Source organism: Argentina anserina, chromosome 4 (genome assembly GCF_933775445.1).
Source record: "Argentina anserina chromosome 4, drPotAnse1.1, whole genome shotgun sequence".
Classification (NCBI taxonomy): Eukaryota; Viridiplantae; Streptophyta; class Magnoliopsida; order Rosales; family Rosaceae; genus Argentina; species Argentina anserina.
In genome coordinates this window covers 14132141-14159368 of record NC_065875.1, presented here as the reverse complement: position 1 = coordinate 14159368, position 27228 = coordinate 14132141, and the positions used below count along the sequence as shown (strand labels likewise).

Sequence of the window (27228 nt, the reverse complement as noted above, 5' to 3'; positions counted from 1 at the left end):
GACCCAAAATGAAATCTGGGCACGCACCGCAACCTTTGTAGAACGGTTTAGCTGCAAAATCTGCTCGAGGACTCAAGTGCACCTCGTCCTCGACTCGGAGATCGAGCCACTGTTCTTCCTTCTTTACTTTCTGGGATTTCTATACCTCCAGATCTTCACACCTCTAATGTCTCTATGTTATGAATTCTTGTTGGAAACCTTGTTTTGGCTTTGCATGTTGGCTTTGGGATTGATCGGAGTCGAATTCACAGAAGACGGCCAAAGGCTTCTTCGATCCCTCAACGTTGACCGTGAAATAAGCTATGAAGCCTTAACCCCAATCTGATGGTTGAGTATCGATAATACTAATTTCTATAGATGAAAGGATAAGATTGTCTTGATATTGATAAAATATTGGACGGTGTCCGCACTCTTTGGTGCATACAATCCGTTTCCCAAGATCTAATAATATTTAGTTTTCCACTTTTACATATAACTGCATCGAGAAGTCGAGAAGTCATGAGTTCGAATTACACAGAAATTATAAAAGAGAACCATTACAATATTCAAAAGAAGAATTATGTGCAAAAAAAGGGCAATGTCATCTTCCAGTCTTCCACCACCTCTAGATATTTCCCTCTTTGTTGGTAATGATACATTAATTGTTGTTCGATGACCATACTGCCTATTTGCTGGATCAATTTGGTTGTCGAGCTGCTTGATCGTTATATATATGTAACAACGTCTGTCTAGCTAATCTCAGCATGCATGTCTTTCGGCCCTTAAAGTATCCGCCCCGGATGCTTTAGCCAGTGTCTTTGTAGTCGTAATGGTGATCAGGGGACGTTGTATTCATAATGGAATGGGTTAACACCTCTCCATGACGGGACATTTCCTAGTGAAAATCTCCTCTTATTCAGGTCACCGGATCAGCAAGAGGAGACCCAACTTGGCCAGATGCCAGGCTGTCCTGCTACATAATCTCCAGCTCAGGCGTCGCCGTCAGTGCTGTCCAAAGTAGCTCGCAAGACAGGAAATGCACAGTGCTCATGTACGTTTTCCCACATCGGGAATAAGGGATTGTACTTCTCCCAATACGTCTATAAAGACCCACTAGAAATCTCCTAAAAATGATAATGTATTCATAAGTCATTAACTCTCGAATTTGAATTTTGCACCGGATACTAACTTAAACTTCGGAGAGTTAAAAGCTAACACACCACTGGCTCTTTGACTTGACATTTAGTGTGCATGTCCCACTGATCGGAATACAGCCTACGAGGCACATAATCTCCTAGATTCAACACCTGTAACAAAATGATATTAGTTATTACTTATAGATTGTACCCAATACTAGGATTACATAAGCACAAGATGGAGGCTACAACCTGCTGCCCGCCAACCTCGCGGTCGTAATTAATTACATTCACCGGACTGATCGACCAAGAATTTGTGTATTATTGTTCATGTTTATGTTTTTCAATAGAGGAAAATTCACCAACAGTCCCTGAACTCATGTGGTAAGGACAATTTGATCCCTGACCTTTAAAAATGATCAAAGAGATCCATGAACTCTTATTCTGATATCAATAAGGTACTTCTGTTAAAACTTTTAAAATATTCCGTTAAAATATTCTTTTTTCTGTTAATTTTGTCATTTTGTTAAAATTTTGACGGAGCATGGTGGACCTAATTATTAAAATTTAATTTTTTAAGCAGTTTACTAATCTTTAAATCTACCTCCTATACTCAAAGGTAAACAGTTATTTTATCATCATAGCAATTATCATAGCTTATAGACTTAGGCTTTTAGCGTTTGCTAAACTGTCTTTAAAAGAACTGCAACAAGAAAAAGAAAAATATAAAAAACTAATAAGAAATAGAAAGAACCTTCCAAGAAATACCAAAAATTATTGGGATATTATCTACATAATACAGCGTAGAATCTACGCATGCCAAGAAAATATCGAAGTTCTTCAAGAAATTTTTGAAGAAGATCAGAAACCTCTTCACATTTTGAGCATCGGTTAGATTCGCACTAGTTGGTATCAGAGCTTGTTTCGCTCAGAAACAAGTGAAGATCAGGCTTATGCCACAAAATTGGCTCCTTTTATCCAATAAAAAAGAAGTCAGACCTAAAAATTACCAGTCTTTTTGTACTAAAAAAACTACTGATAAGTGACAAGTGTGTTTTCATTCAAAACATATTCAAGAAATACAATACTCCATAGAATACGTTTGTAAAATATTAAATATCCTATACGATGAACATATTCATCTCCAAAAGGAGATTGGAGTAGCAGATATTGATCCGTTAAGACCTAGCCTGATTGAATTTCTAGATTATCTATATAGAGAAAAAGGCAATAACAAAGTTGCAGAACAACTCGAAAGGTTTAATATTCGATTAGATCTAACTCAAAGAAATAAATTTCCAACTAACAAATAACAAATAACAAAATGACAAAATTAACAGAAAAAATAATATTTTAACGGAATATTCCAAAAGTTTTAACATAAGTACCTTAATGATATCAGAATAAGAGTTCAGAGATCTCTTTGATCATTTTTAAAGGTCAGGGATCAAATTGTCCTTAGCACATGAGTTCAATGACTGTTTGTGAATTTTCCTCTTTTCAATATTACAGCTCCCGTTTTAATTTCGATTTTTTTACGTACGCAAAACAAAATCTGAACTAGGGAAAAAACTAGGTGCCATAAATTAATTGGAGTAGGGCAGCTGCTTGTCAACTTGAGAACTAGCTACTATTCTTAAATTATATATCACGATTATCACCGTCTTATCCGATCAGAATTGCTCTGAAGCTTCACGCACATGGCTGCCTACCCCAACTCCAGGAACTATAATCATGTCCCTCTTGCATAAATCAATACCATGTTCGAAACGTTAGTTATGACAAATGTCAGATGTTGTACTTGGAAATTATACATATTTCCGGAAGGGAAAAAAGAGATCTGCATCATCTTGTAATTAGAAAGTTGTGGTAATCCAAGTATATAATCATCACAACAAAAAGACAAAACCAAAATCGATTCAAGAACACAACTTCCATGCTAACAATAATTTACGTTACATTTAACAAGTTCTCGTCAGGGCAGAACCAAATGCTAAAAGACAGATTAATATCAAGTCCCAAGGCTACCGTTGCTCGCAGAATTTGATTCTCAGCTTCAAACCAAATCCAAACAGAGAAATGATGACAATATTAATATTAATTTACGCTTAAAATTAAGAACGGCGATCATGAAGATTAATCAAATCTCATTGCTGAACATGGTCTTGTTTTGGACCAAAGAGTTTTTGCAATGAGCAATTGCGCCTTGAATTGCACTCTGAAGCTCCTCCATTGATGATCTGTCCACCGTCGCGTACGATGTCGTTGCACCTGCTTTACTAGCTCCCGTAGCTGGTTGTCCAGTCCTGGTAAGAACACCGGAGTGGCTGGGCGAACAGCGCATTGAAGATGGGCAGCTCGCAACGCAGCCTCTCTTTCTCGGGTACTTCAAGTTACCCGAGAAGGAATGAGAAAACCCGCCATTAGTGCTCTCTCTATTTCTGGCGCTTGCCTTGCCCGAGATTTCGTGATCCGTACTACTCGGGAGTTTCTCGGATCTAATCTCGACCGACGTCGCCGTCGTCATTTTCTGTTGTTTTTGGGAGAGCTTCTCGTACAATGGCTTGACCATCTTCATGTACTTTCGGATAACCTCCTTGGCGGTGTTGCTCACTCGCTTGACGGAATTAGATCCGGGGAAGACGTCGTTTTGATCCGCGTCGACGACTACTCTCTGTTGTTTAGTCGGATCTTTCTTGAACACAGAAGAGAATCTCGACAAAGAGAAATACTTGTTGTTCTTCTTGCTGATCTGCGACTGAGAGCTCAAGTTATGAAGAACTTGCTTGACAATGACGTCGTTGGACGAGTACCTGCTGTTGAGGCGCTTGAACTCGTCCTCCTCGGCGACGGAGCTGGGCCTGGCGGAGGAGTCGCACGAGTCGCGTGAGTCGTTGGAGCTGCTGACGGTGGAGTCACGTGAGGCGGTGGTGTCGGAGGCAGCATAGGAGGAAGAGGAAGATGATGAGGGTAGAAGGAGAAGAGTGCGGACCATGGAAAGGCGAGGGGAGAGGTGGAGAGGGAGGAGCTGGCCCTTGTAGAAGAGCTCGTCAGCGGGGCGGCAGAGCGGGGTGGAGGATTTGCGAGGCGAGCAGGAGATGGTGAACTCGAAGTCGGACGAGGAAGAGGAAGAGAAAGAGTAGGTTGGCGACGGTGGGAGGGTGTGGGATTTCTGGTCTATCTTCTTCCTCCCCATATTTCTCTGGTGGGAGTTATTATGCTACATAATACTAAGAGCTAGTATGAGTTGCAGATCGAGTTTGGGATATAATGGTTGTGTTTGGGTCCATCTGGGAGTGTGATTAGTACGTCAAAGAGAGCTTTCTAATCAGTTGGTGGATCTGAGAGGTGTTGAAGGCTCAGACTCACAATCCTCACATGGGATGATGGGATCAGTTTGGAGTCTCTCTCTCTCTCTCTCTGTGGGGAGTGAGTAATTAGGGTTACGGGTTAGGTGTCACGTGCCATAAACGTGAAAGGTGGGGGTGGTTTAATTGTTTGCTTGATTTAAGATATCTTCGTGAATAACGTATCGGAGAAACGAAGTGCGCGGGTATTGTGATTAGGGAGTGTGTGCTGGATCATGTGATGCCCTGATCATCATCATATTGTTGTGTAGCAAATTACGGGGTCGTATTCAAGTTTCAACGAAATGTGATGTGATCAAAGATGCTCTGGTAATTTGCACACTAGAGGCAAAACTTATAACCCATGGTTTTGGGAAGCAGTGTGCCTACGACAACTATAAATTCAAATAAAAACCATAGGAAGAATAAGCCCTTCATGTTCAAATGCTACTTTTTTAAAAAGGCAGGAGATAAGAAGAATTAGGGGTGGGCGGTTCGGCCCAAAAGACCGAGAACCGAACCGATCGGACCGATCAAACCCGAATCGGGCCGGGTTTAGAATAGGTAAAAACCGAACTGAGAGAGAGACCGAACCGATTTTCAAGTAACGGGTCGGTCTCGGTTTCTGATTTTTTACGGCCCGAAGGCCCGAACCGAACCGATTTTTATTAACACTGCCATATGTCACAATGTTATTGGTTCATGTATTAAAAAAAAAACCTAAACCCTATCCAAACCCGATCCCTTCTCTCTTTCATTCTGCACCTCCTTCCTTCATTTTTCACTCCCTTTCTCATCTCCACTTCTCAAGTTCTCCCACATTCATTTCCTTTCACTCTCTCATACTCAATCTTAAGTCATTAAGTATTACTTAGTAATCCACAAAGTCACAAACTCGTATTCTAGACTTATTTGGTAATTTCAATCTCTACCTTATTGTTCATCAGTTCGTCAATTCATCTCACTTCATCTCATTATCACTTCTTCTCTCCCTTATTCGATCTCCCTCTTAATTTTGATCATTCATCACTTCATGTCTTCATCAGCTCATTTCAATTCACTACATCAAAACCTAGAAAAGATTAATTTTTACCATAGAAGAATTTTTTGGCCAAGACAATTTTTGGGCCCGAAAAAACCGAAAACCGGCCCGAACCGAGTTGTCGGGTTTGGGTCGGTCTTGATTGTTAGAAGACCCGAACCGGCCCGAACCGAAAATTTCGGGCTTTGGGTCGGTTTCACTAAAATTTCGGCCCGGACCGAACCGAGCCCAGCCCTAAGAAGAATGAATGTTTAGATTTGGCTAGAGAACAAGATGCTTCATAAAGAAGAGAAAACCAAAGAGTGATGAAGTCAATGTCTCTGTTGGCAATAAAATACATGTAGTTGTGAAGGGTGTAGGCACTCTCAGATTGGATTTAGGATTTGACAATTTATTTTGTCTTAGAGAAAGTTTTATATGATCCCTCAATTAAGAGGAATTTGTTTTCTCAGTTTTTTGGTCAAATTTAATTGTAGTTGTCTCATTGATTCAAGTGGAATCAAGATTTTCAAGAAATTTATAATAATGCTTGAAAATTTTAATTCTACTATAATCAATCAGAAAACTACAACCAAGTTTAACCAAAAGACTAGACCCGTAAAATGGGCAGGGTGGGGCCCGTCTGACCATAAGATATTAATACCCACATACTACCTGGTTTATAATTTTTTATGCCCTAGATGTAAAATGAGCAGGGCATGATCAGTCTTATCACAATATGTGAAGCTCGAGCCCGCCCTTTGGGAGTTTGGGCGGATACAATTTGGGCTTTAAAAGCCCGCCTATGTCGCAGTCTACATTTGGCCCACGATTTTAAATAATAAAATTTTTTAATGTTCATTTGAACAAAATTTGATATATATAAGAGTTGAACCCATTAACCCATTTTTATAAAAATAACACATTTGCTAATTGAACCAACATACAATTAATTCTTAATATTTAATATTTTAAATCTAAAGCAAAAATAACCATTATTACTAACGTGGGCCGAGAATGGGCTGAGCTACGGGTCGGCCTTATAATATACCATATGGGCAGGGTTTTGGGTCGACGCACGGCTTGAAAAGTGTTGTCCATACCCTACTAATTTTTAAAATGGGCCGAGTAAACCCCGCCCATCAGTTTGGGCTGAGACGGCCCACGACCAAATTTTTTTGGCTAAGTTTGGATATGCTCTCGGCTTTGGGCTTAATTCACAGGCCTACAAAAGACTAACTGACAACAAATTTCTCTTAAATGAGGGAACATATAAAACTTTATCTAAGACAAAAAAATTGTCAAATCCTAAATCCAATATGAGAGTGCCTACAACCTTCACAAACACAACTTAATACCAATCAGAACAATCATGAAAACCAAAAAGGGGCTTCTAATTCATACCCTCAACTTGATTGATCGACATGGATTCCAATTCTTGCTGCACACAATTAATCCATAGTAGCTCCTTCTATTCTCTTCTAACCTTTGACCATCTACGGGGCAACAACTTAATTGTCGAATGTGGCAGAGGGCTCATGGACCAACTCATTTATATATAGAGCACTATAAACATCAATGCAATCTCCCATAAAAGATACAACCTTGATTCATAAGTTAGCTCGATTTATATCTCCTAATGCAATACCAACTCACATACTAAAATCAGAGTTGTATATGGGTTCACTTACCTTTTAAGACTCGATGTACGTAGTCCTAAAGCAAACCATTTGAAATCTACGGTTTGTTCTAAAAACCTGAAAAGTCCAAAAGAACATCTTCTTTAATATTCCAATGACTAGCAACCTCATATATAACACGTAAATTACATATTCACAAATCAATTAGCTTTACCCTATGCTACTTTTTAAATTTTACCTTCATCCTACTACGTTAGGTCCATTCTCGTCCTACATTAGGTATGTCGACATATTTATAAAGAAGTTAATTATGTTGCTAATTGCCTGTCCAATTTTAGATTCCACCATCCTCAGCCATTTATTTGATTACACTATCTTCCTTTTCAATGTCCCCCGGTGTCCCTAACATTCTATTTGGATCAACTGAGAGATGGAGTAAGTTGAGGTTTCTTTTTATAATTCTGTTTTATGTGTGTGTTTATTTTTTTTAATTTTTTTTGACTTTTTACTGGTTGGTAAGAATAAATAGTTGAAAGCATGTATTCAACACATGCAACAAGATAGTTTTATCAGTCCCGAGAGCTCCGCAAAAACTGGCGAGTTCTAGGATTTTTAAAAAAATTATGGTTTCCGTCCAACAGCGCATCCATTGATGCGGCTGTTAGATAAGAGTTGAGGTGGATCACCCGGTGGCCTAGCTTGGGCGGTTGGTTGTGGTGGATCGGGAGAGGCTGGCAGTTCTGGGTGTGGTTTGCGATGTAGTTCTCTTGCTTGGTTTGCAACAACGTTTTGCACGGCGGCGATGCTTTTGTTGTCAATCTTGAGGGTGCTAGTCTGATCTCCGCAGTGGTCTGAGATGGTGACGAGGAGATGCTATGTGATGGGGAAACGCTGGGTGTTAGCTCTTTACCATGATTTGTTTATGGGTCGGATCTGATGCATCTCATTTGATTGAATTCTTGTAGGTGTTTGTCTCAGTGTGCCATGGACTCAGGTAGTGCTCTTTTGGTGGCGGCTAGAAGGTGTTGTGACCTAACAGAGGGGCCTGTTCACCGGTTAGCCCTCGGGGTCGTTCACTCTCCTGGTGCTTGGGGGGGGGGGTTGGGCTCATTTTGGGCCTAGGTTAGGGTTAACTTGGGTGGGCCAAGGTCTTCTGGTCCACGTCTGCTTAGGTTTTATTTTATTTGGTAGTTTTTGGTGTTTTGCTGTCCCTCCTCCTTTGAGTGAGGGTTTAAGGTATCATTAGTTCGGGTGTTAGTCGTGTCATTAGGTGTGTCGTTCATGGTGCATGTCATTTCTATAGACTATTTTTAAGTCGATTCATTCTGGGTGTCAATGTAATGGGGAGGTTGTCTCTGCAAATATGCTAGATGTTTTGGTATGTGATGTTATCGGAGCGGTTATCTTCTTGAGAATGGTAGCGAGTAGACTACTTTTAGAATCGTCTTAGGTTATAGTTGAGTTTTTCTTATGTTCTTGTTCACTGTAATCGCTGATTTAGTAAGGAGGGGTGTGTGACACATTGTAAAATCTCTATAAATTAATATATCGATAAATTAATAATATATTAATTTATCGATTAATTAATAACTTATTAATTGATCAAGGTATAATAAATATTTTCTTTCACTTTTTCAAAGAAAAAAAGTTTTACTTTTTGGTCATGCAACACATTGTTGAATTTATCATAAATACTATTATTCAAAATATTATGTTGTCCGATGTGTTGTATTATTTTATTTAATAATAATTAAATCAACAACATTATTCAATAAAATCCTTATAAATATAAAATTTATTATATAAATTATGTCATTATAAATTTATATATTTGATGTGGTCTATCCGTCTATATGAATTCTTAATTTTTTATTATCTTACAAATTTAGTGAAATATTAATTTAACACGTTAATTCTTAGTCGAAACTGATAAAAAATATTATTTTAATGAAATTATTAATTAATTAATATTAATTTAACGAGATTTTACGGTCTATGTTTATAAATCTGAATTTATATATAGTTTCTAAAAAAATAGTTGAAAGCGTGGTCGACTGGTCGGGGTTGTTCCTAACCGAGCACACATAAATTACAATCCTCATAACTTTAATTTATCCTTGCTATCTTTGGCTTCATCGTTTCTACTCCTTTACGCTTTCCTTCTCTCTTAAGTCTTAACCCTAATCTAATCTCATCGCCTGCGATCGTATCCACCTCAGAGCTTTTCAGATCTCTACCGCTGTTGATCAGGTAATTGCTATTCCTCTCGATCTTGATCGCTCCACTCGTCGTCGTTATCAACTCTTTAAGATTCCCGTCGTCTCAATCTGAGACTTCTGTGCAATCGGATATCGAAGTTGATCAATATCTCAAATCGTAGCTATGTTGCTTTTGTTTCCTCAGTATCTGTTATAATTCACAATCTGTGTTTTGAAAAATATCAAAATGAAGAGTTTCGAAATTTAATGTTGGCAGAAGTTGGACAATCATAAATTATCAATTGTTGAAGAAGTCGAAAAATTGATAGAAATTATATGCTTTACATGCGGTTCGATTTTCGATTACAAATTTCCTGACTTGTTTGTTCTATTTTCGATTTTAAACCGTTGAATCTTCCTAGTGACCATATGCATTGAATTTTCGATCAACCAGAATTGTTATATCTGTGTTGATTTTGTTATGTAACTTTTTGTTGTATATTGTCTTAACTTAGCAGGACCAATGTCGTTTACACGTCACTTCCGCTCAGAAGGGGGCACTGCTCGTGATGAGTATTGGCCCTCATTCAGTAGAAACAGCTCCAGAAGCTTCAACAACAATGCCAGACACAACACCAAGACCAACTACAACGAGAACTGGAACATGAGTAGGAACGATAACTTTGTTAGGAATCATTACAATTACAATTTCCCATATTACACGGGAAATTATAAGGCGCATGCTGATAATGCTTATCATTTCAAGCCTGATGCTGCGCCATCCTATAAGAGGAGGAAATTTTCGGCTTCTACTTGGGGTGATGATGGGAGACATAATCTGCCAGCATACACGTATGATTTTTCTCCTTCATTCTGCAATAATTATGTCCCTCCCGCAAGATCCAATGGGAATGCCTCTGCACCTACCACATGTAAACGCGACCGCTCCAAATTAGAAGAGGACGAAATTGCCTTTATGTCAAGGGATGAGATTGAGCGATACTCCCCATCTAGAAAAGATGGTATAGATGCGGCACGTGAGGCACATTTGCGATACTCATATTGTTCTTACCTCCAAGATCTTGGTCTGCGGTTGGACTTGTAAGCTCTTTGTCTGAAATGTTTAACTTTGTTATGTTGCTTCCATCTTTCATTGAATCTAGGACTAGATTGATGTCCTGTAGATTCCATGGCTACATTTTGACAAGTTATGTTATTCTTTTCCAGGCCACAGACCACAATTGCTACTGCGATGGTTCTCTGCCATCGTTTTTTTGCTCGGCGGTCCCATGCTTGTCATGACAGATTTGTAAGTATTGTAGTGCTTTTGACTTTCACAGCGGCTGTAGGAAGTTAGAAAATTTTCAACTGTTAACTTGCTATAGATAAGATTTTCCTCGTTTCCTCACTTTATCTGCTTAATTCCTGTATAAGTTGTTTTATATAACTATTCAATTTTTTTTTTGCAGTTGATTGCCACTGCTGTTCTCTTCCTTGCTGCAAAGTCTGAGGAGACACCTCGCCCTTTGAATAATGTAGTGAGGGCATGTTGTGAGATTTTCCATAAGCAGGATATCAATCACTTGTCCTATATACTCCCTGTTGTGAGTTACTCTGAACCTTTATTACTCAAGCTGGCATAAATACGTAGTGAAACAGTTTTTTTTTTTTTGGAACCAGAATATATTCTTCATACCGAGTAAATTTTGTATAACATGATACAAGTTAATCCTGCTTCCAATTTATCTGTTCCTGATTTTAAAATGAAGATCTACCTTGAAAATGAGATCTGAATTTATTTGCACTTCTTATCATTCTGACCTTTGTTTTGCATGTTAATTAGGACTGGTTTGAGCAGTATCGGGAACGGGTGACTGAGGCTGAGCATATGATACTGGCTACATTAAACTTTGAACTGAACGTGCAGCATCCATATGATCCTCTTACCTCGATTCTTAATAAATTTGGGCTATCGCAGACTGTTTTGGTGAATCTGGCCTTAAGTTTGGTCAGTGAAGGGTAAGTTTGGAACTGAGGTTGCTCCATAATATTGCTTACACTGTTGATTATCTGAACTTAGCTCAGTATTTCACCTTTCAATTTGGTCACCACATGCTCATGTTCATTTAACTGGGTGGAGTACACCAAATAGTTTTTCTTCTGTAGTTATTTTGCATGCCTCTTGAGTTACTATTTGGCTGTGGTTAGAACTGGTTGTTAGGGGTATCGTCAGAATTTCATCTTTTTTTGATGTGCGTGGCTGTGGCTGTGGCTGAGGAGGATCACTGGTTTCCTTCCTGCTCTCTTGAACTCTGTTGCTTGTCTCAATAATTTTTTTTGTTTAGATCAACCACTGTAGTAGATGTTTGGAATATTAATTCTTTTGGCATGCATATAATTGCAGGATCTGCACAAGATTAGCGTGATCACCTGTATGATATTCTTAGCGGGCGGATTGATATGCTGTTCATGGAATCTTTTGTTTTGCTTCTGACGTTGAACTGCTGATATGACTTTTCCATATTTTGCCCCCACCAACTTCTTTATTATCTATAGAATATAGCCACAGAACCCCCATAGCTAATTTCACCATCTTATTTCAACATTGTGGTTGAGCTTGCTCAGTAAGGTGTCCCCTGAAGTCCTGCTTACAAACATACAGTTTGTTTGTCATGACTTTTGTCTGATTGTTTATAGAAAGGGTTCTTATCTGTGTCTGGTATCCTTTCCAACCCATGCATTATTTGACTGCTAACACTGAAAAGGCGAGGGGGAGGTGGGATTGGGGGTTGATTTGGGCAGATATCTAGGGGTTGGTTTTGTTGAAACAGAGGCTAAGTTGAGTTCAGCTACATGGAGTTTTGAATGTAATCAGATTGTGCACTGGTGTGCACCTGACAGTCCGAATTTTTTATCTTTGAGAGTCAGGATGTTCAGGTCCAACTAATATCTTTGATATAATATAAAACTCAGCCAAAGGGTGGAGATTGTTGTAGAAATGTTGCTGCTGATGCATGTTCGTCAGGAACTTGCATGGGTTCCTGCTTGATTTGGATTGTTTAATAAGTTTTGGTTGGGTTTCCAGTTCAGTATTGAACAGTAGACCCTACATTTGGTATGGTGCCGGGTCATCTGCTCCCCACCCCTAATAAAAGAAGAATAATGCAGTGCATTCGAAATGGGGAGTTGCTAAAGTGTGTTTGACACTTTTCCAAATTAGTCACCTTAGAAAATGCAGCTTTACTGCCATTGTTGGTAGAAAGGAGAAGAATTTTTTTTTTGTACATGATTGCAATATATCTTATATTCTCAGGTAGTGCTTATTCGGATCTAGAGCATGCCAATCCTTTATCAGGGTCAGACCTTGATTGGTAACTATTTGGTTCTAGATTCGTGGTACCAGTTTGACAGCATAGTCTCCATATCATTTATCTGGATCAGGTCCTTGACTGGGAACTATTTGCTACCATATATGTGCTATCAGTCTAACTGCCGAGTTTCCCTGTAAGTGGACATTTACAAGCTTTAAATCGATTAAGGCCGTTCAAATTTGTTAGTTTAATGTCTTTTTGCCTAAAGTTATTGATACCTGTGTTTCAAACAATTTCCAGTCATAATATTCTAGTTGTTTTATTTTATTGTATTTAAAAAAAATAAAAAACAGCTTTTTAGGCTGGGTTTGATTGAATTTTTAGTTTAAATTTCTTGTTCTGTTTTTTAATGATTGTATTTTGAGCTATTTTCATATGTGACTTTCCTTTTCATTATGGAACATTATTTCTTTCTTGAAGGAACTCTTGATTTATACTGAAGCAATTTAAAAGGTATATAACTAACAAGTATTCTCTTTAAAGAACTAAATATTATGATTAATGGCATACCTCCCCCTAGCACTGACTTGTAACTTATTGTTAAACATTGTTTTAAAAATAAATAAATTATTATTTCTTATTTTATTTGTTTGATCTACAAACTGCAATTGCAGCTGTAAGAATTGCAACCCACTGCAATTGCACATTGGTTTATACCGGAAAAAGGGAAGGTGCTGTTCTTGAAGTTTTAATGCATTATCCACCTCTTCCCTCCATTTACTTGTTGATCTAGTGTTGCTTAGACTTGTTGATTATATTTTCTTTTACATCATTGGAGCTTTCATTGTTCCTACTTAAGCTTTGAAATCTCTCTCTCTGTTTTTTTTTCTTCCATTTATAACTATTATTTTGAAAACTTTGTTTTATTATAACTATTTACTAAATGAATATGAATACACAATGAGTTCAGAAGAAAGCTTTTCAAAAATGCAATGAGCGTATTGAAGTTTCACAATGTTCTGTCTTGAAAGAACTGACGAGTTTGCCCTGTTTGTATTATCATCCATGACAAAAGTTATTGTGATTATAGGATTATATTGTAATTCAAAGAACTTCAGCCATGATGTAAGAAAGATATGTATATTATACGCACTGATAGGCATAGAGACATGAGCCAGAACAACATATATATCAGACTTCAGTTTCATCTCATGTCTGCCACATGGCCATAGTTCAGAGTCTTATTGGGAATATATTTGGGGGTTATGTGCATGCTCAGTGAGCATAGGTGCACATGTTTAACAAGTCTTTCCAGAGCCAGCCATAGCAGAAGATTGTGGATTTGGTTTGAGAAGTTGAGTGTTTGGAATGCACTTCTGCATCCTGTTTGCTTTCTCATATAAGTTGTGTTTGAGTAGAGTAGCCATGCAGCTGTTGTGCCTGGGAGTTTGATGTGTCTACTAGATGGGTATTACATGTTTGCTATAGTTATGGTACTCTATCAGCAATCCTGCAGAGATTCTGGAAAAAATTCTACCTGACTTGCTGCTTTTGTAGTTGGTAAGAAGAATTGTTATTTTTTCATGCATCTATGCCTGATTTGTTGCTATTAGTTCTGATGCTATATGTATCTCTCATTGCTGATATACTTTTATCATTGTGAAAATATATGCTAAGTTGCACAAGATACTGCCTGTTCTTAGATGTGCTGCCCCAAATGGTTTGGTTTGTTACATCCGTCTTCCTGTCCCATTTGGACCAATTCTGGTATCTTTCATACAACTTCTAGATCTGATGTGTGTATTTATTGTTTAGGCTTCGGAGTTCATTGTGGCTTCAGTTTAAACCGCATCATATTGCTGCTGGAGCGGCTTATCTTGCTACAAAGTTTCTGAATTTGGATCTGAAACCTTATCAAAATATTTGGCAAGAGTTTGAGGCTACACCAGATGTCCTTCAAGGTAAGATAAATGTCATGTTATCAATTGGATCTGATAGAAGGAAAATAATCTTATTTCTAAAATCTTTCATGAAGGCCAGGGCCAGATATTTATGGTTGTTTAAATGATTGATGCAGATGTGTCCCAACAGTTGATGGAACTTTTCTGAGCAGATCAAAACATGGTTGTGGTGGTATTAGGCTTTAGCTCAAGGATGTTATAGTTTTTTTTTGTGGATAGAGACTGGTGTGTTACAAACTTATGATGATGTGGGGAAAGATATAGACTTGAGAGGGTCATGGTGTCAGGGGAGAAGAAATGACCAAGATAGTCTCCATCTCGTCATACAACTGCCTCTTTACCATAGATATAAGTTCTTGTAAGTTGTAAGTACTACTGAGGAATGCTCTTTTAGAAATGGTAAATTCATACTAGCAACCACCACCCACTATGTGTTTGGGCAAATGAAGTAGGGAGTTATAGAGAGAAGTTATCTGCAAATGAGTTTTCTTAAATTTCTTTCATGATTTTGATTTTAGTTTTTATCCTCTTGTTTCTGAATTATATAATTTTATTTTTAAATAATTATCGAACGGAATTTCGCAAACATGTTGATAGATGTAAGAAATGCGGTGCATACTGTTGAAGTGTTCTAGTCACACTCACACCTACGAGTTGAGCTGGTACGCAATCCATTCCAGTCTTGTTCATGAGCTTATCACTATCCTCAAAACGAGTGATGAAGTACCGCAATTGAACTCTGACTAAGCTCAGGTGGTCCAATGTGACAACAAAACCAAAAGCCTTGCCCCATCGGCCAACCGCCGGCACCAAAAAAAAAAAAGATTCCAATTTTTAATATCCCAATTTAAAATTATTATTACAAAATCATTATTCAGATTTCTGGATATGCATTCGTGATCAAAATCATCACCGTCTTTGGAATGCGTGCCCAAACAGAAAACAATATCACAACTACTTCCTCTTCTTCTTAGAAACCAGGGACTGAGTCTGATCCACTACGACGCTTTCTATGGATTCTGCTCAAGCTCAGCGCCGCCTCAAGGCCATTAACGGCCACCTCATTTCCGACGCAGCCGAATCCGACCTCATTCTCCGCCCCAGCGCCACCAACGGCGAGTTCGTTTCCGGTTCGCTCTCTCTCTCTCTCTCTCTCTCTCATCTTTCAGCTCTGTGTTGTTGACCTTTGTTTGTTTGTATGAAATATCTGGTTGCGTGTGGAAGCTCTATTTCGTGACCAATTTTATGCCCAGTGCGGGATAAAAACTTGTGCCCCTTCATAAAATATATTCTAAAAAATTTATAACAACTCCTCGAGCAGACTTACAGAATTAAGTTTCAATGTTCCTATTGTTCCAGAATCCAATTATCCAAATTTGTTTGTTCTTCAACATGATTATGATATAGCAGAAAACTCAAATTAGATTAATCGTATCATCAATTCATCATATGCAATTAGAAATTAAACTTGTATTCATATTAAAATTTAAAAAAGAACTCAATTGAAAACGATATAGGAAAATTTATCTGTAAATTGAAAATGGGTAGAAAGGACCTCAGTTGAAAGAACCAAATTTGTAGATGCCAAGTTCCCAAATTCGCCATCAGAAGAGTCAAATTCGCCGATTCGGAAAGCCCAAATTCAGAGATGCTAAATTCAGCTAGACTGAATTGAAAGAGGAAGTGAAATCGACGAGGGAGAATATTCGAAATTGGAAGAGGATGAAAAAGATATTGGGGATTGTGAGCAGTTTATATAGAGAAATTCAGCATGTTTTTCTTATTTGAAGAAGATCAATTGTCTCTAATTCTTCTCCATAATTAATGGCCAACGGATATATGATTTGGGAAATTGGGAGAAGATTCTGGAAGAATGAGTAAGAAGAGCTGAAGAGGCCGATTGAACAAGTTTTTTTTTTCAGCGTTGGGTTTAGGGAAGAAAATGGCAAAATGCATATTAATTGGAGTTATTTCATAAAATTAGTATTTTTTAAGATATAATCAAATATATAATTATTACACATTAAATATTTAATACTAGAATTTATACCCCCTTGGTCTTGGGCCTAGTGCGATCACACTGCTGGCACTGGGCCATGGCCGGGCCTGTTTCGTATGAACGGTAGTAAGGATTGGAATTATTCGGATTTAGGTGCTTTGCGTTAGCTCAGGTGGATATTTTGGAAAGCTTTATGGTGCTCTTGAAGCTTGGAGTATCAGATTAGTCAGTGAATGAGCTAAGTTTCCGATACTCCGAAGCACTGTGGAATGTTTGATCAGTTAGTCAAATAATGGTTAACACTGAATGATGATGTTGATGTGTTAATCTGCTTTTATTTATTTTCATGTGGAATTTGATTTTCTAGTGTGGTTGGGAACTTAGGATCACTGTCTGTAGGTCAAAAAGAGAGACAAGTCGGCCGTCTGTGAGAATACTTGGTTTTAGAAAGGAATCTTGATCTTTGCATTAGGATATGGAGTATGAAACAGGGGCGGACCTACGTGTATTCTAAGGTGGACTCAAGTCCACCCAGATTTCTGGAGGAAAAAGAAAAACTTACTACTATATACTTATAAAGGTTGGCCACTTGGCCTTCTCAAGGGAAAAGACTCAAAAGAGTGGTTTCAGAAGCAAGAGATATATCTATCCACACCAGCACAGGTAGACTGACACAACATGCTAACTGCACTGAGAGCCTAGCTTAGTTTCCTATCCTCTGTGTCCTATTGCTTCGTTTGATTTGGGTCCTCAAATATCAATTATGTATTGTGTTCAACCCACTTAATCTAGTATATATCTAAGAAGTTTTTACGTCACTAGAAAAAGAAAAGAACCCTCTCCACGCTCTCTCTTTCTCTCTCTCTCTCCCTCTCTCTTCCATGCAAGGTGCCTCCCAAGTCCCAACAATGGGAGCCTAACTGAATTAGCTTCTCTCTCTCTCTCTCTCTCTACTGTTTTACGCCGTTAAGAAAATTTCTGTTAACAAATTCAAGTCTGCCCTATGTTGAATTCTTTGGTCTGCCCCTGGTATGAGATGTGAGTAGGAATTCGAAGTTCTGGTTTGTTAGTGACTGTACGAGGACTTTTTTTTCTTCCTTTTCCTTTTTTTATTGTTGGTGATGGAGTTGACATATGAGTTTTGTTTTCTGACATAAGTATTTTATATATTGGAGGAAAACTCTGTTATTGTATCACTGTTTTCTGAAACATAAAGACATAAAGGAATAAATTTTTCATATGGATTTCTTCCCTTCAAATAGGCCAGCATAATAGGAACATTGTTTCTGGTTGCACTTGATAGTTCTATTTACAATGCAAGTAGAGCATATAAACTTATAGGGTACAAATGTTTTCTTTTTTAAAGTTAGTTCTCTCAGTTTATACCTTATTTCTTTGATCTTTTGATTTTGATTAACTGACAATTATTTTCCCTTGACTTTACTAAAGTTGTTGGGGAATCGTAGCTGTGTGAAACTTGTAGTGTGGGATGACTATAAATGTGGTAATGAATAAGATGTCGTTCAGTGATATATACAAAAAATAGGTCTGTAGCAGGAATTAAAAGAGTTGGATGGAGTGAAAATTAGGTTCTTTTGGAGATTGTTGCTTTGTTGTTAGTCAGTGGATTATGAGATGAACACAATAGTATGGTAAAGGCTAACAGTAACCGGTTCTATAAACATGTTTAAAGTATTATGCTATTATGATCAATTACAAATTGTAATATAAGCACTTCGTATAACAACTTCTTAACAGAGCAAGGGTACAGTGTGGTGCTTCCGGAGAAACTACATATAGGAAAGTGGAATGTATATAGGTAGGTGTATCTCCTTCACTTGTATGTTCTGCCTTTGAATAGTTATTTGGTTGTCTTCAAAAGAAGATTTGCATTTTGTGGTTGTAGATCTGCACGTTCTCCATTGAAGCTTGTTACTAGATTCCCTGATCATCCTGAAATTGCTACGCTGCATGACAATTTTGTGTGAGTGTCACCTTACTTTTGAAAAAGTACATAATTCAAGCTCCAATCTTTTTATTGATCAAATCATATGCAATTTGCTAAATGATTCAATCTAACTTTGTGAATTTTAGGCACGCAATTGATACTTTTAGAGATTACAAATATTTGGGAACAAGAATCCGGGTTGATGGAACTGTTGGAGAGTGAGTTTCCGTTTTATAAAATTATATTCTCAAATTATTGTGGAGGCCTCACCTTGATGCAATCTTTTTTCTTTTTCAAGATACAAATGGATGACGTTTGGAGAAGCAGACACTGCTCGGTCAGCAATAGGTTCTGGCCTCATATATAATGGCATACCAAAGGTGAAATCTTGCTAATAGTTCTAATGTTAACACACTTTGTTGCTGTTGATTTTTTTTCTTTATGCGTCAGTAAATCTTATCTTTTTAATTAGTTATTCTAAATTTTTACTCTAAAAGATATTGAGAGTAATTTCCATGCTGCTGCTTTAAGTCAAATTCCTATTTTTCCTTAAACAGTGTATTGCTTAACATACAGGGATCTTGCATTGGGATGTATTTTATTAACAGACCGGAGTGGATGATTGTTGATCATGCCTGCTCTGCATATTCGTACATATCAGTTCCTTTGTATGACACTCTAGGTTCGTATAACCTTTCCAAGAATTTTCCAAGTTTGGTCTAGTTTTCAGATGTTCAGTGTAATATGGTATGCTCTGCAGGTCCAGATTCTGTCAAGTACATTGCAAATCATGCCGTTGTGCAAGTTATATTTTGCGTGCCCGAAACATTGAATAGTGTGAGTTTAAGTTATTTGATATTCATGGTGTTTTATGACTTTTAAAGATGTCTTCCTGAGTTAGAATAAATATATCTCAGAACTTTCTTTTAATAGTAGTACGTGGGATGTAGCCTATAGCAAACATAACAGAACCGTATATTATATTTGGAGATGTATCATCAGCAATGTTCAATTTATCTTTATCAAAATGCTTACTAAATTACATTTAGAGCAAGACTTCATCATAATTCCTTTCCTATAATTAACCTGAAGTTTGTATCAGCAAGACTTCAACGTATTTTTTAAATCAAGCAAAGAAGGAAGATCAAGAGATTAGAAAGAAAGTCTTCGCTTAAACCAAAAGAAAGTTGGCTGGAAATAATATACTGATGATCATAAAATGCAAAATGTCTTACCTTTGATAAAGTGGTTGTACATGACTACGATGATGACGCCTTTGGCCTTAACCTTTTGGCTCATATTTGAGCATTATGTGTCTAAGCTTTTGGGGACTGCACATTAATATCCACAATAAGCATTGTGTCATATTATTATATTATTGTGAATTATCTTCAGTGACATCTTTTGTCATTTTGAGGTGCAGATATTGAGCATCTTGTCAGATATTCCAACTGTACGCCTGATTGTGGTATGATACTAGATCTCATTGTTCTGTATGATCAATACTCATTTACTCAGAAATATGTGAATTCTACTGCATACTCTGAGAGATATTGAAATTTGAAAGTGATATTGATTCGGCTTTTCATACTCTTAAATTAAGGTCTTTTCCCCCCCTCATTATTGTGCAGGTTGTTGGAGGGATAGATGAACATATTCCTTCATTTCCATCTTCAACAGGGGTGAAGGTTGTAACATATTTGACATTGCTCAATCAGGTAATTCTTGTTGTACTATGAACCCAGCACATTCTGCAGAATGTTTTGGGAATTAAGGATTCTGTAAAGGTGCATCTCCAAGTTTAATTTTTTTTTTCCTAAATCATGCCAGACATTGCTCTCTAGTGTGCTTAAGAAACTCACAGGTAGTCGACAGCCTAGGCAAAAATATTACTGAATGGGTTTCTTTTGTCCCCTTTTCTTCGATGAAGCTAATGCTTGAGTCTCGGCTTTACTTTGTCGTCAAAAATATAAGCATAAATCTCTTGCATCTGATTGATAAGATTCACAGTCCTTTGCTAACATAGTAATCAGCTTTATTTTCTTGTGGATTTGGGGCCAAAATAGTCTTTGGTGATCATGTAATAAGTTTCTTTCGATATCCTTGCGTATATCATCATTCAATATTCGTAAGTAACTTTCTTTGATTACAATTTCAGAACTCCATAAATCTATATTCTTCCTGATGAATTTCAGTCTCAATAAGAATACTACAGTGAATGGGAATTGTGACTCTTTATGATATGTATGTAATGATTGTAAGAAACTGCTTATCTTTGCATCACTCTGCATTAATGTTGTTCTGACTCATATATGCTTTTAGGGCCGTAGTAGCATGCAGCCTTTTTGCCCACCGAAATCGGATGATATTGCTACAATTTGCTACACAAGTGGCACAACTGGCACCCCAAAGGTATGACTTAAGGCTCTATGAATGCTTGGCTTTGTGATGAAGTTAGTGAATTTCCCTTATAATTGTTCGACTGCTATATGTGCATTTTTTTCCCTATACAACCTGAGGCTCTTATAAATGTTGTATATAAATAAAAAGTTTGAAATTGAGGGAGCAAAGAAAGGGACAAAAATGGCCCATACTAGAGCTGGCTCCTTCTGAAATAGGATTTTTGTGATAATACTTTCCATATCACCAATACAACCCTTCTTCGTAGTTATAAAAAATTGAAGCATTTTCAATAATACCATTTTGATAGGGAGCTGTATTGTCTCACGGAAACTTGATTGCAAGTGTTGCTGGGGCCACTTTTGGTATGCAATTCTACCCCTCTGATGTGTGAGTATCAAGTGTTTTCCCTGCTGCTCAGTATAGCAATACTTTCAGGTTTTGTTGTAATGTTCATAACTTCATGTAGAAGTGCCTTGTACCCTGCTAAATTTGCCTCATTTTGTTTTTGCCAGATACATATCATATCTTCCTTTGGCACATATTTATGAACGGGCTAATCAGGTCATGACGGTACATTTTGGAGTTGCTGTTGGATTCTACCAAGGGGTAGGTGACTTGATTTAAGCAGCTTTAATTTTCGGATTGTTTTCTCCTTAACTTGTACCCTTAATTGTAACTTGCTATTTTCTTTCGTTTCTTATCCTAGATCATGAATTTACTTGATGCAATACAATATACTCTGATATTATAACAATTATATCTATAGAAAGGCTAGTGAACTTGAGTGCTGTTTAGGTACGCTTGATTTCATTCTCTCAAGCTCTCAGGGCAGTGCAATTCCCTCGTATGGTAACTGCATTTTACTGAAAGGGTTAAATGCATATCACTTTGTTCTGAGTTGTACTGGTGGCAATGTTGTAAAAGGGTAGATATTGTCCAAATATATAGCCTATCAAATGTGGTTGTGGACTTTAACAATTGCATCTTTACTTCAAGAAAGAAATGGATCTATATATTTGAAACATAATTTATTAAACATTCTAGTTCCTATATCTTTGAGAATCCTTAACGTGTAAGAGTTTAGCATTAGCCAATGGAAATTCTGTGGTGCAATTCTCTTGATGGAATGCAATGAACACTGCTCCAGAATTATCTATCTTTGAATTGTTGGTCTACCCTTTACTGGGAAGGCAACATTCATGACTATGTATCCAAATTTTCCACGCTGAATGCTTTAGAAACTTTCAGTAGAAATTCCTAATGATATACTGGAAATTTAAAACTTTTGATTATAAACACTGGATTACTACACCTAGTTTTGTAGTTTCATTTATATAGTTTACCATGAGCCTACCTGTTGTAATATCCCCATATGTGTTAGAACCAATCAGTATAGGGTACAAATACTATATATAAGTCCTACGATAACTACCAACAATTGTAAACAACAAGTCAAATGAAATTGAAATAATTGAAATTGAATTTTACTAAGTTGATCAGATTGAGGCCTGCGTAGCAGTGTCCTAAGACAGAAATTTGCCCCCACTTGTGCTGTAGTTTGGATGTCTATCTAGAGGATACAACAATCTAAACAAGTTCTTGCACAAGAACTTGTTTCTGGTGATTTTACTTCGTGTATCAGAAAAGTACCTTATATTTATTTAAATTTTTTTGGCAGGATAATATGAAATTGATGGATGATATGGCTGCTCTAAGACCTACTATCTTCTGCAGTGTCCCTAGGCTGTATAACAGAATATATGCTGGGTAAAGAAATTGTTTGAATCTGTTCTGATTGATCTTTAATAAGAAACCAATATAGGTAAGCTGACATGGAGCGAGATTTCATGGTTGTTCAGTATCACAAATGCCGTAAAGACATCAGGTGTGCTGAGGGAGAGGCTATTTAATGCTGCTTACAATGCCAAGAAGAATGCATTATTAAGTGGTAAAGTATTCTATTAATTATGTGTTTGTTGCAGTTTAACATGAGATTAAGTGCTTACTGTAATTTTTTTTTTCATTATTCTACAGCAGGACCTTCTAGTAACGGATTTTAGATGGAAATACAGAGTAGAATAGTGTAGGCACTAACCTTCAACTGGAAAATGTAACTACAATTTGTATGGTATTTGATAATTCTAGGTATTTGATAATTCTAGGCTTTAAACCCAAAACCATTTGGCAACAGGTGAAGGGGCTAGGTTTTACTTTTTCCAACGTGGGATGACACTCAACAGTCTCACCACACTCATAAATCGCGACTTGAGCCAAACATGTGTACAACTTAAAACTACTAACTAGAGTATGACTGTTCACTTAACTAATTGGGAGAAGGTGGAGAGACCTAAGAGGTTATAAGTTCTGTACGGCCTCAAGTTCTCACATGTTGGATAATGCTAAAACACTAGAACTAGAATTCTGGAAAATGAAAAAACATCATAATGTACATGTGAAGGATGTGATATAAAGATCAGCAGATTGGGACATGAAAAGATGAAAAAGGCAAAAGAACAAGAGAACATAGAATGCTAAAGCACTACAGCGCTCTAATCCAATAATATAGGACGAAGAGAGTAATCTAAATTCTAAGAAAACTGATACCTAATGCCTATTTGAAACAAGTGATGCTCAGCCGTTTATTGTCCATTATAGTCCTTTCACTGCTGTATTACTTATTGTATCATGTTCAATGTTTCAGGAAAAAATCCATCTCCCATGTGGGACAGGTTGGTGTTTAATAAGATAAAGGCTAGGCTAGGAGGACGTGTGCGTTTTATGACATCAGGTGCTTCACCCTTGTCTCCTGATGTTATGGACTTTTTAAAAATGTAAGTCCTCTGCACTTTTTGGCTCACTGAATGGAGGAGTCATATACAGTTGATTTATTAGCATCTATTTTATGTCCTTGTAATTCGTGATTATTATATCCAGATGCTTTGGGGGTGAAGTAAATGAAGGGTATGGAATGACGGAGACTTCCTGTGTTATTAGTGCTATGGACAGTGGTGATAACTTATCTGGCCACGTTGGCTCTCCTAGTCCCGCCTGTGGTGAGTTACTAATCAGTTGTGTCTAACATATGTTTTGGTAAAAAAGGAGTACCCTATGTTGTTACATCAATGAGGTTAATTTTATAACTGTTTTGTATGTTATCTAATTTATGGAAAACCAGCCTCTAGTTACCCTGAAAAATGTGATTGTGGAATTGTTTGTACTGGGTCAGTCAGATGGAAAGCTTCTCATATCCTGATCTTCTTGCATTCATATGCTCATTTGATTTCCTGATATTATGTCTGTTATACATTACAATGCAGGGAGATCATGATTTGTTAGTGTTCTCTTGTGCTTGTTAAATATTGAACTAAAGTTGTGTGTGTATTCAACTAGCATCATCTATTATCATATTGTCGAGAATATGCTTTCCTCATACAAAATTTCTTTTACCTTCTGATCCATTCTGCTCTTAACTTGGGGAAGAGTTGATTTCATGATTCATATTTTTGTTTCAGAAATCAAGCTTGTTGATGTACCAGAAATGAACTACGGATGTGATGATCAACCCTATCCACGAGGTGAAATCTGTGTCAGGGGTCCTACTATTTTCCAAGGCTATCACAAAGATGAAGTGCAGACGTACTGAACTTGCCTATTTACTTACTTTCTCAAAATTGTACTCATTAGGTCAGATGTTTATTTATCTGATGATATGTATTATTATAACCAATAGGAGAGAAGTGATTGATGAAGATGGGTGGCTTCATACTGGAGACATTGGATCATGGTTACCTGGTGGTCGTCTAACAATTATTGATAGGTAAGAACACACAACACTAAATGATAAATTTCAGATTCTTTGGTACAGATATCATACAAGCAAAGACAAGGGAAAAAGATTTATATTTTCTAATTCTCACATGCCACAAAAGGTTTTTGGCCTCACAATTTATTTTTCTATAGAATAGTCACTGCAATAGTTACTTGATCACAAGTGTTCTTGCATATGGTAATGTCAAACTTGTTTGGTATGGAAAGGTTTTGGCATGTGTATGCATGTCTAAAAATAACATGCGTTTAGGAAGTATTGGTGATAAGTTGTTAGCCCTTTGAGTCCTTCCAGACATCTGAGAGTGGGAAACAAATTAGTTACAATCACACATCATTAGTTCATAGTGGCTGAGTTTACAAAGTGATGGCTACTAATTTTATCAGTTGTATGCAAAGAGTTTAATATATTGATATTTTTTTATAAAATAAAACCTCCAGCCTTTGTTTGCGAGTACTAGTCATAATATGGTATTGGGAATATATTGTGAAAGGGTTTATTAAATAATTAAACTGTATATGAGGAAGCACCGAAGCAACATTCATTGAACTTACAAGATGTTCCATGATAGAGTTTGTGAGCTCCTCTAGCATTTCAATCTTAAAGTTGTAACTGAATATTTTTTTTTCTTTGCAACTGTAGGAAGAAGAACATTTTCAAATTGGCACAGGGAGAGTATATAGCTCCAGAAAAAATTGAAAATGTTTATGCCAAGTGCAAGTTTGTTGCCCAGTGCTTTGTACACGGTATGAGAATGGACTTGACATAATCTCTATTGTCTCTGTCTTTCTCACACACATTTCTGGGATGCTGATTTCATATTTTCTTCTATTGGCAGGGGACAGCCTAAATTCTTCTTTGGTAGCAATTATCTCAGTTGACCAAGAGGTGTTGAAAGCATGGGCTGATTCTGAAGGCATAAAGGTACAGATATTACATCTCAATCTTGCCAACTCATTCCCATGATTTAGATCGCAAGTTAAACATATTTACTCCCAATTAAGGTCTCATTCAAGATCGATTAATGCTCACATTGCATTTGAATAATAATTTGGCCTGGGGTAATGGTGGTGCTTGAAACAAAAAAGTCCATTCACGTATGTTAGTACACGTACTTACTCTTACTATGGCCTGGCCATTGGCTGCTGGTTGCTAAACAAAGGCCTCTGTTTCTTTTCTGACTATTTTTTGTCCTTTGTTTATGTGTGTGCAGTATGAAAGTTTAGAGAAACTTTGTAATGATCCAAGAGCCAGGGCTGCTGTATTGGATGATTTGGATGCTCTTGGAAGGGAAGCTCAGGTATGGTTTTAAATGGCTATTATTTTGCACATTGTTCATACTTTTTGTTTTAAATTTTGAAATATATAACTTTCTGTATTTTCCTTCAGTTGAGAGGTTTTGAATTTGTAAAAGCTGTGACGCTGACGGTTGAGCCGTTTACCTTGGAGAATGGTCTGCTCACTCCAACATTTAAGGCAAGTATTAGCTAACTAGTTTCAAATATTGAAATCAAATGATGGATTAATTAAGATGACAATCTCACTTTCTTCTCAACATCTTCAGATCAAGAGACCTCAAGCGAAGGAATACTTCGCACAAGCAATATCCAAAATGTATTCCGAGCTTGCTACTTGTGATCCTGTCCCTTCAAAACTATGAGGTCTAGCAGGCTTGGATCAGCTAGATGGAGGCTTTGGACAGCACACGAGATTTGAAAAAAAAAAAAAACAAAAAAGAGGGGTAGAAGGAATGAAAAAAGAAGAGGAGAATAGGTAAGTGCAGAATGCCGAACATTAATCCTGAAAGGGAATTCATGACATGGTTCTTAGCTTCTCATACCTTACTGCTGTTTATTATTTGCATCTCCAAATGAAATCACAATTTCAGTGAATTTATTTGCTCTTCCTTAAATCAAAGAAAGCTGTACCGCCTGTACGTTAATAATATCAGTGTAAGGTTCAACTAGCCAGAAGAACATTTGTTGGGGTTGTAGCGCTCGCCCCATTAATCATATTGGCTGGCCACATAGCTGTATCTTGTAAAGTTCATATCTGAATCCTGAAAACTACTTTATATACGAGAGAAAAAATCCCATTTGTTTTTATTTTGTTTTTATTTCAGTGACCTCATGTGGCTTGGGAAGCAACTTTTTAGAGTTTGGAGTTTAGACACTTTAATAATCATTTAAACAGGAGAAGAAAAAGAACATACTTTGCATACAATGACAGCTGCTGACTTGTGCACTCATTAGCAACCATCGAATGAGACAAACATTAATCCTTCTTTACTTGCCCCTTGAACAGATGTTAAAACAAACTGCCATTTCAGTCATCGCTCTCCCTCCTACGTCTACTGAAAGGGGAAGACAATTCCCACGTACTGTATCAAGTCTTATTAAGCAGAGTCTTCATTAGTTAAATGGTAAAAAATGTCAAATAGAAATGGTCATTACCTGTAG

At 37.2% G+C, this 27228-nt stretch overlaps 3 protein-coding genes across 7 annotated transcripts; 2 read left to right on the top strand and 1 right to left on the bottom strand.

Annotated features, from left to right (window-relative positions):
• Positions 1-3021: 3021 nt before the first annotated feature.
• On the bottom strand, positions 3022-4505 carry LOC126791253 (probable membrane-associated kinase regulator 1). Its single transcript, XM_050517675.1, has one exon. It carries the CDS (start codon positions 4309-4311, stop codon positions 3256-3258), a length of 1056 nt encoding a protein of 351 aa, XP_050373632.1. The 5' UTR covers positions 4312-4505; the 3' UTR covers positions 3022-3255.
• A 4715-nt stretch (positions 4506-9220) lies between these two features.
• On the top strand, positions 9221-15116 carry LOC126790353 (cyclin-T1-4-like). Of its 5 annotated transcripts, none has more exons than XR_007671712.1 (7): positions 9221-9373; positions 9840-10422; positions 10549-10630; positions 10791-10925; positions 11165-11340; positions 11726-14192; positions 14448-14593. XR_007671712.1 is itself a non-coding variant. In XM_050516556.1 (7 exons), the coding sequence occupies exons 2-7, from the start codon at positions 9845-9847 to the stop codon at positions 14739-14741; spliced, it is 1149 nt and encodes a 382-aa protein (XP_050372513.1). In that variant the 5' UTR covers positions 9221-9373; positions 9840-9844; the 3' UTR covers positions 14742-15115. The 5 variants fall into 5 exon arrangements, 3 of the variants coding, with proteins under 3 accessions (XP_050372513.1, XP_050372515.1, XP_050372514.1); XR_007671713.1 differs by having other exon boundaries at positions 11726-12825; positions 13723-14587; XM_050516556.1 differs by lacking the exon at positions 11726-14192 and adding an exon at positions 14710-15115.
• A 391-nt stretch (positions 15117-15507) lies between these two features.
• LOC126792797 (long chain acyl-CoA synthetase 6, peroxisomal-like) lies at positions 15508-26464 on the top strand. Its single transcript, XM_050519277.1, has 23 exons — positions 15508-15723; positions 18351-18411; positions 18499-18576; positions 18687-18758; positions 18839-18920; positions 19117-19222; positions 19301-19377; positions 19964-20008; positions 20172-20258; positions 20863-20952; positions 21251-21330; positions 21456-21549; positions 22622-22710; positions 22803-22891; positions 23645-23774; positions 23878-23996; positions 24456-24579; positions 24674-24760; positions 25412-25515; positions 25608-25693; positions 25983-26069; positions 26159-26245; positions 26334-26464. Exons 1-23 carry the CDS (start codon positions 15606-15608, stop codon positions 26427-26429), a joined length of 2088 nt encoding a protein of 695 aa, XP_050375234.1. The 5' UTR covers positions 15508-15605; the 3' UTR covers positions 26430-26464.
• The last annotated feature ends 764 nt before the right edge of the window (positions 26465-27228 follow it).

Bases quoted from the DNA above. Each gene is read 5' to 3' on its own strand.
- LOC126791253 (XM_050517675.1), bottom strand. From the start codon at position 4,311: ATGGGGAGGAAGAAGATAGACCAGAAATCCCACACCCTCCCACCGTCG.
- LOC126790353 (XM_050516557.1), top strand. From the start codon at position 9,845: ATGTCGTTTACACGTCACTTCCGCTCAGAAGGGGGCACTGCTCGTGAT. The intron at 10,423-10,548 runs GTAAGCTCTTTG...ATTCTTTTCCAG, and splicing joins CTTGGTCTGCGGTTGGACTT to GCCACAGACCACAATTGCTA. The intron at 10,631-10,790 runs GTAAGTATTGTA...TTTTTTTTGCAG, and splicing joins ATGCTTGTCATGACAGATTT to TTGATTGCCACTGCTGTTCT.
- LOC126792797 (XM_050519277.1), top strand. From the start codon at position 15,606: ATGGATTCTGCTCAAGCTCAGCGCCGCCTCAAGGCCATTAACGGCCAC. The intron at 21,550-22,621 runs GTAGGTGACTTG...TTTTTTTGGCAG, and splicing joins CTGTTGGATTCTACCAAGGG to GATAATATGAAATTGATGGA. The intron at 24,761-25,411 runs GTAAGAACACAC...TTGCAACTGTAG, and splicing joins CGTCTAACAATTATTGATAG to GAAGAAGAACATTTTCAAAT.